General features: G+C 37.3%; 1 protein-coding gene across 1 annotated transcript in view; it reads left to right on the forward strand.

The window, feature by feature from the left end:
- Nucleotides 1–12,480, forward strand: part of NDC80 (NDC80 kinetochore complex component) — a 55,261-nt gene that overhangs the window by 34,077 nt on the left and 8,704 nt on the right. The window contains exons 13-16 of the mRNA XM_030836692.2: nt 743–832; nt 8,096–8,188; nt 8,712–8,842; nt 9,674–9,776. Coding sequence (XP_030692552.1) covers nt 743–832; nt 8,096–8,188; nt 8,712–8,842; nt 9,674–9,776 — 417 coding nt within the window. The remainder of the gene's footprint in view (nt 1–742; nt 833–8,095; nt 8,189–8,711; nt 8,843–9,673; nt 9,777–12,480) is intronic.

The following is a 12,480-nucleotide window of genomic DNA, read 5'->3' on the forward strand; positions in this document are numbered from 1 at the left end:
CTCTCAGTTTTGTTATAAGTCCTGCCACAAGAACTCAAGAAGGGTAGAGGGGGAATTTCCCTCTCCCTGACAGTGTTGAGATCTTCCTCGTTCCTTTTGTAGCCTCAGTCCTACATTGTGTGGCTTATTCAACCAGTCCTTGCTGATGGACATTTGCCATGTTTCAAGTCTTCTACAACAGAGTTAGAATGAGGAGCAAAAAAATAAAGAAGAGGGACTTACTTGGCGGTCCAGTGGTTAAGACTCTATGCTTCCACTGCAGGGGGCACGGGTTCAATCCAGGGAACTAATATCCCGCATGCCACATGGCGCGGCCAAAAGAATAAATAAGTAAAAATAAAGAAGAAATATAAGCAGATAATTGTAAGACTAAATAATTGAAAAGGATTAAGAGAAAAATGACGCATCTAGAGAGCATAGCATAAAAATAAAAACTACATATAAGTTGTTTTCAAGTGTACTTCAATTAAACTAAGTGTACTTATAGAATGTTTAAATAATAACAGTGAATTTCTAGAGTAGAGAAGCAAATCTAGAATTTTGCAATTATTCAAAACCAAAAGCAAGTTACATTCTATAGTTATAGAAATTGCATTAAAAATTTTTTGTTTTATTTTCTTACTGATGGTGTATTAGATTAAAGATACCATGGCTTCACTTTTTTTCTCCAAAAGATGCCTCATGAGAGAAATTTTGTAATTACATATGTCATATGTAACCCACATTCCTATGTATTTTATAGGTACCACTCAAAGAACTCTTGAACCAAACTGAAGAAGAAACTAATAAAGCTCTAAATAAAAAGATGGGGTTAGAGGATACTTTAGAACAAGTAAGTAATGAAACAGAGTCATTATAAACAAACATAACATTTTGTGTTTTCTGATTGATAAGGAATGAATTTTTAATAAAATATTATGAAAAATGAGAGTCAGGTACACCCTTGACCTAGAAATACTTGAAGTAACTTTTTAAGTTACTTAAACATTCTAAGCTTCCCATATCATTGATGATGAAGTGATATGAAACTGAGTAAAGCTCGCTTTTTTTCTAACGGAGAATTGCCTCCTTTAACTTAAGATAATTTAGTAATATTCCTTTTTATAGTAAAAGGGAATTGAGGAGACTACCATAAAAGTAAGTATGTTATCATTTGCAGTTAGAAGCTAACTAACTATGATACATTAAGAGACTTCCATTTACCAGATTTCTCAGGACCATAGAATTCAGGGAGATTCAACTTTAAATGTCTATAAAAGTCTATTTCCAAAAGTAGTTTCAGAAAATTCCTGCTTCTGAGATACTTGCAACATAATATCACCAATATACCTGAGAAAGAATACTATTATATTCAATAACCTTTAGAGTAAACATTGTTATAGTTGATTAAGAAAAGTTAAAAAAACTTCTCAAATGCAAGCAAAAGGTATTATTTATATAACACCAAACAGTTAAAGGAAACGCCTAGCCTAATTCAACTTTTCGAGAACGATTGTGTTCTGGCTAACAGATTTCAAGATATAAAAGAAATCCTGTCTTTTTTGAGAATACAAACATTTATTTTCTCTCATCTGGAAATAAAATCTATGCATTTCACAGATAACTTTTAAAGTAATTTTGTATTAGAGAGAATTTTTTAACACCTCCCACAAACAGAAAATGTTGTTAGATAAGTGAAGAGTTTCATGATACTATTGTTACTATAATTTGGGGTTTCTACAAATCTGTGGGTTTTGTAACGTCACAGTATGGAAAGAAGATAGGAATTCGGACTGCTTTAACAGGTGTTCCCCAGGGGTGATGGTTATTTGAGGTAAAGTCTTCCTTTAGCCTGCTTCAGTTCAATTTCTCTCTGGTAGGAATGGGCAATAAACCTGAAGACTCTCAAAAAGGTGTGAATTTCAAGCAATAGGAACCTCTTGACTGAAACATATTTTCAACTGACTTGAAACTTTTTTATGTTTTATTTTTTTTTTTTGGCTGCATTGGGTCTTCATTGATGCGCACGGGCTTTCTCTAGTTGTGGCGAGCAGGGGCTACTCTTCGTTGCAGTGCGCGGGCTTCTCATTGAGGTGGCTTCTCGTTGAGGAGCACAAGCTCTAGGCGCATGGGCTCAGTAGTTGTGGCACATGGGCTCTAGGTGCATGGGCTTCAGTAGTTGTGGCACGTGGGCTCAGTAGTTGTGGCTCGTGGGCTCTGGAGCGCAGGCTCAGTAGTTGTGGCACACAGGCTTAGTTGCTCCACGGCATATGGGATCTTCCCAGACCAAGGATCCAGGGATCGAACCCGTGTCCCCTGCATTGGCAGGTGGATTCTTTTTTTTTTTTTTTTTAAGGAATTTAGCCTTGTATGGCTTCCTCTTTTCTTTTTTTTTAAATTTATTTTTGGCTGCGTTGGGTCTTCATTACCGTGTGCAGGCTTTCTCTAGTTGCTGTGAGTGGGGGCTACTCTTAGTTGCAGTGTGCGGGCTTCTCATTGTGGTGGCTTCTCGTTATGGAGCGCGGGCTCTAGGTGCATGGGCTTCAGTAGTTGTGGTGCGTGGGCTCAGTAGTTGTGGCACATGGGCTTAGTTGCTCCGCGGTATGTGGAATCTTCCTGGACCAGGGCTCGAGCCCGTGGCCCTTGCGTTGGCAGGCGGATTCTTAACCACTGTGCCACCAGGGAAGCCCCAACAGGTGGATTCTTAAACACTGCGCCACCAAGGAGGTCCCTGACTTGAAACTTTTTAAAAGCTATAGGCAGGAAAGTTTGGGCAGGGTGGGAAGGTGATTATGAAATGCCTACAATAGGCTAGGCCCCATATTAATGTTCCAAAGATAAATATAACTAAAGTTTATATGAAATATAAAGCCCATTTGGAGAAGACCAATATATGCAATTATGCTAATCAGAGTTGCATTTTTTTTGCAAAACTCCTTTGGGCATAGAAAAAAATGAGTAGAGGGGAACTGAAATTAAGAGGTTAAACCATAGTATTAGAATAGAAAATGAAGAAGGGGACAGGTTTAAGAAATGTTAAGGAGGTAGGACCCAAGCATTTCGTGGCCAAATGAAAGCTAGGAGAGGGGACTTCCCTGGCGGTCCAGCAGTTAAGACTCTGCGCTTCCACTGCTAGGGGCGTGGGTTCGATCCCTGGTCAGAGAACTAACATCCCATATGCCGTGCAGCCAGGCCAAAAAGTTAAAAAAAAAAAAAAAAAAAAGAAAGCTAGGAGAGAAAGAAGGATCAACAGTGACTTCCATTTTTCTGGGGTGGGCAACCTAGAGGAGGAAAACCTAGTGCTGGGAGTAACCAGGACAGCTTGGGAGATGAGCTTGCTGTCCATTGACCACAGAAAACCAAAAGGGAGTTGAAGCAATAGATTCAGAACATAAAAGAGATATTGGGTCTGAAAGTACAGATTTTAGGGTCTCTAGTATATATGTGATTGTTGAAGCCAGTGATGTGGGTGATATTTCTTAGGGAGAATTGTAGAAGAAAGAGGCAAAGGATTGGCCAAAGAAGGAAATTGTAGGAAAAGCACTTAGAAGAAGTAGACAGAATAGTTGAAGAATAATCAGAAGAGGATATGCTATAAAAGGCAAAGTAGGGAAGACTTTTCAAGAAAGGAGTGATCCTAACTAATCTTTTTGTGGTAAATATTTTACAGTATATACATATATCAAATCATCTTGCTGTACATCTTAAACCTATGCAATGTTATACATAAATTATATCTCAATAAAACTGGAAAAAAAGGGAGTGATCAGTGACGTCATACGTTTGAGACTAAAAACTAAAACTATTTTTTCTAACTTGACAAGTAGTTTAACCAAGTTAAGATGGCATAAGGTAAAATAGCATTTGAAATAGTAAAGGTTAAACAGAAATTAATAGATTAAAATAACAAAACTAATCAATCTGATAAGTACTTTAAAATAATTGCCAAAACCGTTCAAGAAAAAGCAGGAAAAAACAAAATGAGAAATGGAAACACTATAAATATGGAGGGAATTTATAAGGCTAGTGTAACCCTCATACTGCAACCTAACGAAGATTATCACAAAAGAAGAAAATTAAACCAATCATACTTATGAATAAAGTGTAAAGTTTAAATTAGATATTAGCAATTGAAATTTGTTTAGCAAACTTTTTTAAGAGTCTGCTATACATGCCTGTACTGTAATCAGTGTTGGTGATGTAATATCTGCCTTTGTGAATTCTTATTTTGTGTGGAAAGGTGGACATGAAAACAATCACTTTCATCATAATACTTTTGGAGTGTAAATACAGCATGCTGTGGATTCTTACAATACACCAAAGATAAGCACAAGGTTCTTTCTGAAGGAAGTGGTAGGTGAGCTGAGTGATGAATAACAAGAAGGAGTTGGCCAGTGGATACATGAAAGGATACACACACATCCCTACTGCAGAAGGCCCAGAGACCAAAGAGCATGGCATGTTAAAGAATTACCATGAAAAAAAAAAAAAGAAGAATTACCATGAGTTTAAGTTATCAATAGGATAGAGGAGAAGCCTGGAGAAACAAAAACCTAATTCTGAAGAGACTTACTTGTTCTTGCTTACTGGTTGAATTTTTATTCTATAGGTAGCAGGGACCATTGAAGGTTTTTAAGCAAGGGAATAAAAGCTGTGTATCTTAGTAAACTCACAGTGTTGACATTTTGAAGAACAGGTTAGAGGTACATGAGACTAGAGACACACAAGAGATCTAACAGTATTCTGAGCCATAAGGATTCAAACCAACGCTACTGCAGTGAGGATGGAGAAAAGAGATTTAAAGATTGAAACAACAGGGAATCCCCTGGGGGTCCAGTGGTTAGGACTCCTCGCTCTCACTGCTGAGGGCCCAGAGTTCGATCCCTGGTCGGGGAACTAAAAATCCCACAAGCTGCACAGCGCGGCCAAAAAAAAAAATTGGAACAGCATAATTTAGTGGTCCACTTGGATGTGAAGGTTAAGGAAGAGTGAGAAATTAAGAATGTCCAGGTGTCCAGCTTTGGTATATGGTATTAAAGAAAAATTATTTATGACACTTGTTAGTGGTGATAAGGCAGACTTTATTCAAGGGGGGGGGGGAGCTATTACAGTGAGGTTTTGTAGTAGGCTAGGCTCATTCCAAATACAGCAAAGAAAAGTGGGAATTTATAGCCAGGGAGCAGAGTGGGGATCAGTGGATGGAAAATTACTGAGAGGAAATATCAGGGTTAGGGGGGATTCTGGCTAAACCAACCTAACAGGTTTCTTGCTGAAGGCAGGCCAAGGTGATCAGCCATCACCTGGGCCGTGGTAGAGGATGAGGAACCGGATCAGTTATTCGGGATGGGAGATTCTGGTTAAAGTGACTTAACAGGATTCTTGCTTAAAATTGGATAATACAGAGACAAACCTGAACGCCCGAAAGTCAGCCTAATTGAGAAGAGAGTTCAGAAGATCCTGAGTAGTTTGGTCAAAGAGAGATTCTTTGTCAATGGTGATGTCCTAAAACCTTGATAAAGAATACAAAGAAGGTTGTAGAACAGAGAATTTCAGGCTGGGATATGCTGTTTCAGGTCTCTGGGATATCAAAGTAGAGAATGTCCAGTAAGCAGTTGGGGTTTGGAAATAATATAGATACAGATAGATATTTTTAGCATACATGTAATTACAGTCAGGAGATTCCCCAGGTGTGAGAATGAGAGAGAGCTCTCCTAAGTGAGCGAATGAGAATACAGCCAAGGTGAGAATACTAGGAGAACATCCACATCCAAAGTACAAGCAGAGAAAGAGAAATCTATAAGAAAGAATTAGAAGGACCTCCCAAGACTTAAAGAGGAAACCAGGAGTTTCCATGGTCTTAGAAACCAAGGAAGAAGGTTTCAGTAGGGAGTGATCAGTAACTACAAATGTTACTCAGATTAAGTCTGAAAGGTGCGTGTTGGCTTTAGCCGTAAAGGTGTTCCTCATGACATTTGCAAGAGCAACTTCATGAACCAGAAGAGCCAGAAAGCATATTACTGGTGGAGTTTGAATGGTAAAAGAGGAAGATACTATAATTCGAAAAGGTAGTTCTTCAGGGACTACTACAAATCTATTGCAAATGTTTGAATCTAAGGAAGGGAGATGGAACAGTAGCTGGAAAGTGGTGTGCGGGAAAGATTTTTGGTTTTTGTGTGTAATTTGTTTGTTTGTTTATGGGAGGGGTTTGTTTGGTTTTAATGACGAGGGAGAGAGTTCATGGAAAGAGGGTAAAGTTTAAAAAATTAGGAACGAAAGGAATTGATGGATTTGAGTCTGCTTGTGAAGAAATAAAAAGGCATGAGATCCAGAGAAGAGCTGGAGGGGTTACTTCTCTTCATGAAGAAAATGTGTGCCCTGCATCCTGAAACTGACTGGAAGGAAGAAGGAAAGGTCTCATGCTGGTTGGTTGGTTGACTGGAGGCAGTCTAGTGGCTTCTGTCATCTCAATTATAGAAGAAAAAAAATCATCTAATTAATTAATGGTATCTTCTTTGCTTATAAGCAACTTGAGAGCTAAGAAAGAAGGGAGGGGGGGGAAGAGGGAAGGAAATTTGGAAAGAGAGGAAGGGAAGAAGGAAGGGAGGGAGGGAGGAAGCCAAATCTTAGTAGGTCTTAGGGATTGCAGAATTATTGGTGATGGTTATTTTCTTTAATGCTTCCCCTGTTTACCACAGTGGAAATGTGTACTTTTGTAGTCGGGGAAAAAAATGTTTAATTAATTGATGTAACTTTAGTAAAGCTGACATGGAAAGTAGAGCTGCTCAGATAAAAGTAAACAACACATTTGATCAACCAGGAGGGCCTAGTGGAAGTTCTGATTATTTGGGTGTTGATTGGTCTTATTGCAGATGAGTTTAATGAAACAGTTTGTTCACTACAGAAGTAGCATATCTTTAGACTGGAAGCAAAGTTTATAGCTTCAGTAGCTCTGGTCTTTAAAATGTGAAAGACAAGTGGTATTAGAAAAAGACCTTGGAGTTAGTTTTGAGTTCTGGGCGTATGCTAGTTGTGTGATCCTGAGTAAACAGCATTCTTTCCAGCCCACTCTTCTCTTCTTGTAAATAAGAAAGGAATGTCCCTTACAAGGGACTGTGGATGACTGAATGAGAAGTACTATATGCAAGAAAAGAAAAGGGGGCAAAAAAAGTACTATGTGCAGGTTTCTTTAATAAGTTTGGTCATTTTACCATCCTATCTTTTGCCAAATAACAATAGTTTCACTAAATTTTTCCCAAAAGGTATATATTTTTTAAATTTATGTATGTGTAGAATCATCCTTTTAAAGAAAGATGTCAACTATTTTCTGTTTCCTATTGGAAATATTATCATCTTGATCTAGCTGAAAAACATTCTCTATTAATTACCAATATCAACTGGTATCAGCACTTGTCAACAGGAAATGAACTTCAGAAACACTTTTTTCTTTTTTTTTTAGAAACACTTTTTTTTTTCCCAGTTTTGGTTTCATCAGATCTTAAAGCTCAAGCTTGAACAAGATTAAATGTAGTTACTTTATTACTCTTTGGAAGAATGCATTGACTATAACCAATTAGCAAATATTATCAAACAAAATCAATATAAATAGTTCTCTTTAACATCCCAGAAAGTGAACACACAAATGATATCTAGATAACTAACTCAAGTAGATAAAATCTAAATAAAGTGAGACTTCAAAACTAGAGAGCAAAACAATTTTTATTTATTAAGTTAATATAAGAATATTAATTATATGTAATACTTGTATAAGAGATCTCTATATATGAGATCTTAAAAAGTACTCCCACAGCCACTAGTGGAAAAACAGATATTGGTATCTTTATTTTAGTGAGAATTAGGCCAGATTTTTAATTCCTAACTAATGCCCTACTATACCACTCTGCATTTAAATATTATGTATTAAAAAACATGTCTTCTTGAAATTAACTTCTCTTTGGGAAATAATAAATTTATAGGACAAATAAAAGGTAAGAGCCCACGAGAACTAGAAGATATAACATGGATCAGTTAGTTGATTGATAACATAAAAGTTTTATAACTTGTTAAAATTTTTTTGATGTGTAGTTATGATTTCTCAACCAAAGTTTTATTCCTCAAGTTAAATACAATGATCACAGAAAGCAGGAGAAGTGTGCGAACTCTGAAAGAAGAAGTTCAAAAGCTGGATGATCTTCACCAACAAAAAGTTAAGGTAAGAACTTTGCCCGTTTGTTTAGGTTATCCAAAGCCATGTCATGGTTAATGGACTAGGCATCTATTCTGACATCAAACTGAAATTTTTAAGCTATATCCTATAACTTGTCTTTAGTTTAATCTTCTCACCCAAAGTTTATTTTAAGGAGTTATTTTATTTTGTTTTTCTAGAGGACTTTTTTCTGGAATTCAGCTATTTTACCATAGAACATGTTTAGTATTCCATTAATATTTTATACTTGCATTTGTGATTCAGTATATTTCCTGTAGTACAGACTTGAAATTACTGCTAAATGAACTCTGTATAGGCCTATTGAAAAGGTCACATTTATGTTTATAGTATAAAATTTCCAAAAGACCATTTTAAAAGTCTCTTACATGTAAAGCAGTAAGCATCCTGCAAATACAAATGATGGTGCAACCTGATTTTTTTAAATGCTTTACATACATTTTTTTAAATCCTCCTGGAGTGTGTAGAATGTGAATACTGAAAAAACGTAACCATGACTTTATCCTGATAGGAAGCTGAGGAAGAGGACAAAAAATGTGCCAATGAGCTGGAGTCCTTGGAGAAACACAAGCACCTGCTGGAGAGTGCAGTTAACGAGGGCCTCAGTGAAGCTATGAATGAGTTAGATGCTATTCAGCGGGAGTAAGTTCATCTTGCCAAGATTTGTAATGTTTATTTTCAGTTTAGTTAACATTTATATAAAACTAGGCCTAAGTTTATTTGCTTTAATTTATATTATAGAGCTATTTGGGGCAGGGGGAGTGATGAGTAGAACTTAAGCAGAACAGCTTGAGACACTTGAGATACTTTCCCTAGATAAATACATTCTGCTACCATTATAGCTATTGCCCCCCTATTATCTTTTCAGTCAGAAGGGGACTGAATAGTTAACCCATAGGCTCTATGTTAATTTATATTAAAATACACTTTTTTTCTTTTAAGTGTTAAGGGGCCCTCAAAAAAACTACAAAATAAACTTTCTTTGAGGTTGGAAGTATCCAACCTTAAGAAATCACACCTTAATCCTTAAAATCACACCTCTTTGTTTCCTTATTTGTAGCCTAGGGACAGAAAACTTAGTTGAAGGTATCTTTGGCATATAGTCTTTGTTTTTAATTTAAATTTGAATGCCTAAGACTCCTATTTCCTCATTCATATGTATTTAATGTCTTGTCCCTGATTAAGTTTACAATCCTTTTAGAGACTCAGGTAAACAATTTGCTCCCAAGCTTTGTATATTAAAGCATGAGGTTTTGGTGCTGTTTTGTGCTGTTGCTTGCATGGGATCTTTGAAAATGTTTTTATTTCTGTTTTAATGATTGTGAACTGGACCTTTGTGAATGATACACTGGGCAAGCAGCACCTATACCAATCACAGCCTGGTTTTATTGAATATAAAAAGAAGTGAGGTAGCTAGAACTGATATATTAGGTTTTGTCCTAGACAATTCAAACAAGAGTTTTTATCCTACAGATGCCAACTAGTTGTGCAGACCACAACTGAAGAAAGACGAAAAGTGGGAAATAACTTGCAGCGTCTTTTAGAGATGGTTGCTACACACGTAGGGTCTGTAGAGGTAAGTGTGTGAAGGTCTTTCCTACATTCTAAGAAAACTTTTTAAAACTTCTATGTATTTCTGTTTTGTTTCTACAGAAATTAAATGATAAATTTTATTTCTGTAGAAAATATGATCTAGTAAAAATTTATCAGAAGAATTTTGTGTAGCAGTGTGCATTTCGTAAAGTGATCTGTTTTACATAGGTTTACTATATAACCCAGCAGTTCCACTCCTAGGTATCAACCCACCAAAAGGAATGAAAATATATGTCCATACAAAGACTTGCAGACAAATGTTCGTAGCGACATTATTCATAATAGCCAAAAAGTGTAAACAACCCAAATATTTATTAACTGGTGAATGATATACCCATACATTGGAATATGATTCAGCAATAAAAGGAAAGAAGCACTTACGCATGCTACAATATGAACGAATGTCAAAAACATTATGCTCAGTAAAAGATGTGAAAGCCTACATATTTATGACTAACTAATATAAAATGTTCCGAAAAGGCAAATCCAGGAGCTGGAGTGGGAATAAGGGCAGATGGGCACAAAGATTGTGGTGAGGGTTGTGCAACTCTGTCACTTAATTATTAAGTTACTCTTCTTGTTGCTTAAGGTACAAGCCCTTAATAAAAAATAATCTGTTTTGTTTGCATAAACAACATACAATGATATTTATTACATCAACAGTATATAATGATGTTGTGCCAGGCCATATTCTACATACTGAAAACATATTAGTTAAGATGAAAGAGCATGTGTTAATAACAAATATTTTTCCTGTTACAAAGCAAGATTCAACTGAATAAATTTGAAGGTCAAATCGGCTTTATCCAGTGATTCATGTGTTGGGCAGCATCCCTTCTAGCAAATAGAAAGGAGCTCCAAGGAGTACAGAAAGGAAAAGGTTTTCAAAGGCAGAGGGGGAGTGGGACAAAGAAGACATAAATTTAAAAAAGATTATTTCAGGCAAGGTGGCAAGGTCACCTCCCTTTGTGGGACAAAGATTCTATTAGACAGATTACCTCACTGGTCCTGACCAGGAAATTCCAGAAGGACCAGTTAGATTACAGTCCTGGGGTAGGTTGAAACGGCAGTTAGGTTAGGTATCGAGTCCTAGTTTGGTGACATGGACTTAGCACGAGTGACTCCATTTTGGGCCTGTTGTTCCTTTTTAACAGTTCCCCCCTTTTGATCACACTCTCAGCTTGACTGAGAGAGACGTGATCAAAATTTAAGGCGTTAGCACCACTCTCAACTATTGCTTGCAGTTTTTGTTGATGCTTTGTGTGGTATTCATAGGTCATGATGTTCTTGCTTAATCCATGTAATATTCACAGATCCCAGCTCCAAGTTCACAATTGTTGATTTGTGAACAATTCCCTTTGCTTCTTTACTGATTTTCCAGTCTTAGGGAAATCATTTGCTTGTTGGTTAGCAGCTGCAAACATGCATTTAAAGCTTTTAAGAGAATGCAACGCACTGAGGAGACCATTATGATTATAATAAGCAAGATAATCCCCAGTGTTTGAAGTGCACTTTGAAGCCATGGTCCCCAAAACCCAAACCAATCGAAACCAAATAAGTCAAAGACCCCACTGAAGGAGTCGCCTTTTTAAGCCAAGTGGCCTGCTCAGTGATCTTACGTTAACTGAGTTTCAACTTCCGCAGAAGTGGTAATCCAGGTGTAGCAGGTGGCGTTGGCCACAGCACAAACAGTTCCTGGCTCAGCTAAAATATAATCAAGGACTATCCTGTTATCAAGAACAATTTCAGCCAAAGAGTCTAAGGATTTTTGTTGGGCAGTTGTTGCTTTAGCGGCAAATTCCATAATGCTTTCAAGAGTTAGCGAGAGGTTCCTGATCATAGCCTCAATTGCAGTAACTCCTACCCAGGGAAGGTAGGGTTCTCTCCAAGGAATCAAATCCAGAGTAATGAATCCCTCCTGGTAATTCCCATTTGAATCTGTGGCTCAGTACTGGAAATGTGACATCCATTGAGACCAGGAAAATTTTAAGGATCTGTAGAACACACAGGCAGCTTTATTCTGGTTACCCTCGCCTGTGTCACTTTGTATAGAGCCTGGATGCCAAATTCCCCAAGTTTGGGGTTATTAACCAGAAATGAAGAAACAGACCAGGGATCTCTTGCATCATGAACCTATCAGAGTGTTTTGTTTTCTTAATGACCGATCCAGCAACTTGAAATGTTACCCACCTGAGCATTGACCTGGGCGATACGGATAATGGCATTATCTTTTCAGGCCAATGCCAGAATAAAGGAAAGAAAGAGAAGAAAGGGTTTCATGTTTAGTTAAAGCTTGAATCTTGATCCAGCATCTTGGGAGGAAGCATTCTACCTCAGTGTCAGCTGCTTCTCTTCCTATCAATTTGATTTGGAGGTCTCCAGCGTTTATATAGGACCAGATGTCAGGTGGAGCCTTCTTCAGCTGGAGATGTATATCTGAGATTCACGTCCCTGAAATTTGGCTGCCATCTGGGTAGTGAGGAGGATCTGTTGTAATTCTCGTCCAAGGAAATTCAAGGCAGTCTTTGTTATTACTGACTCTAAATTAGAAGTGTAGGAGAAATTTGGAAATGTTAGTTTGGAGGGTTGTAGCCAGATATTTGAGGAGCTAGAAGAATTTAGGATCCAGTCCAATTTACAGATATGTGACAAAACCTCAAAGACAATTAACAGGACTGGAATCTAAT

Source organism: Globicephala melas, chromosome 13 (genome assembly GCF_963455315.2).
Source record: "Globicephala melas chromosome 13, mGloMel1.2, whole genome shotgun sequence".
In the NCBI taxonomy this organism is placed as follows: domain Eukaryota; kingdom Metazoa; phylum Chordata; class Mammalia; order Artiodactyla; family Delphinidae; genus Globicephala; species Globicephala melas.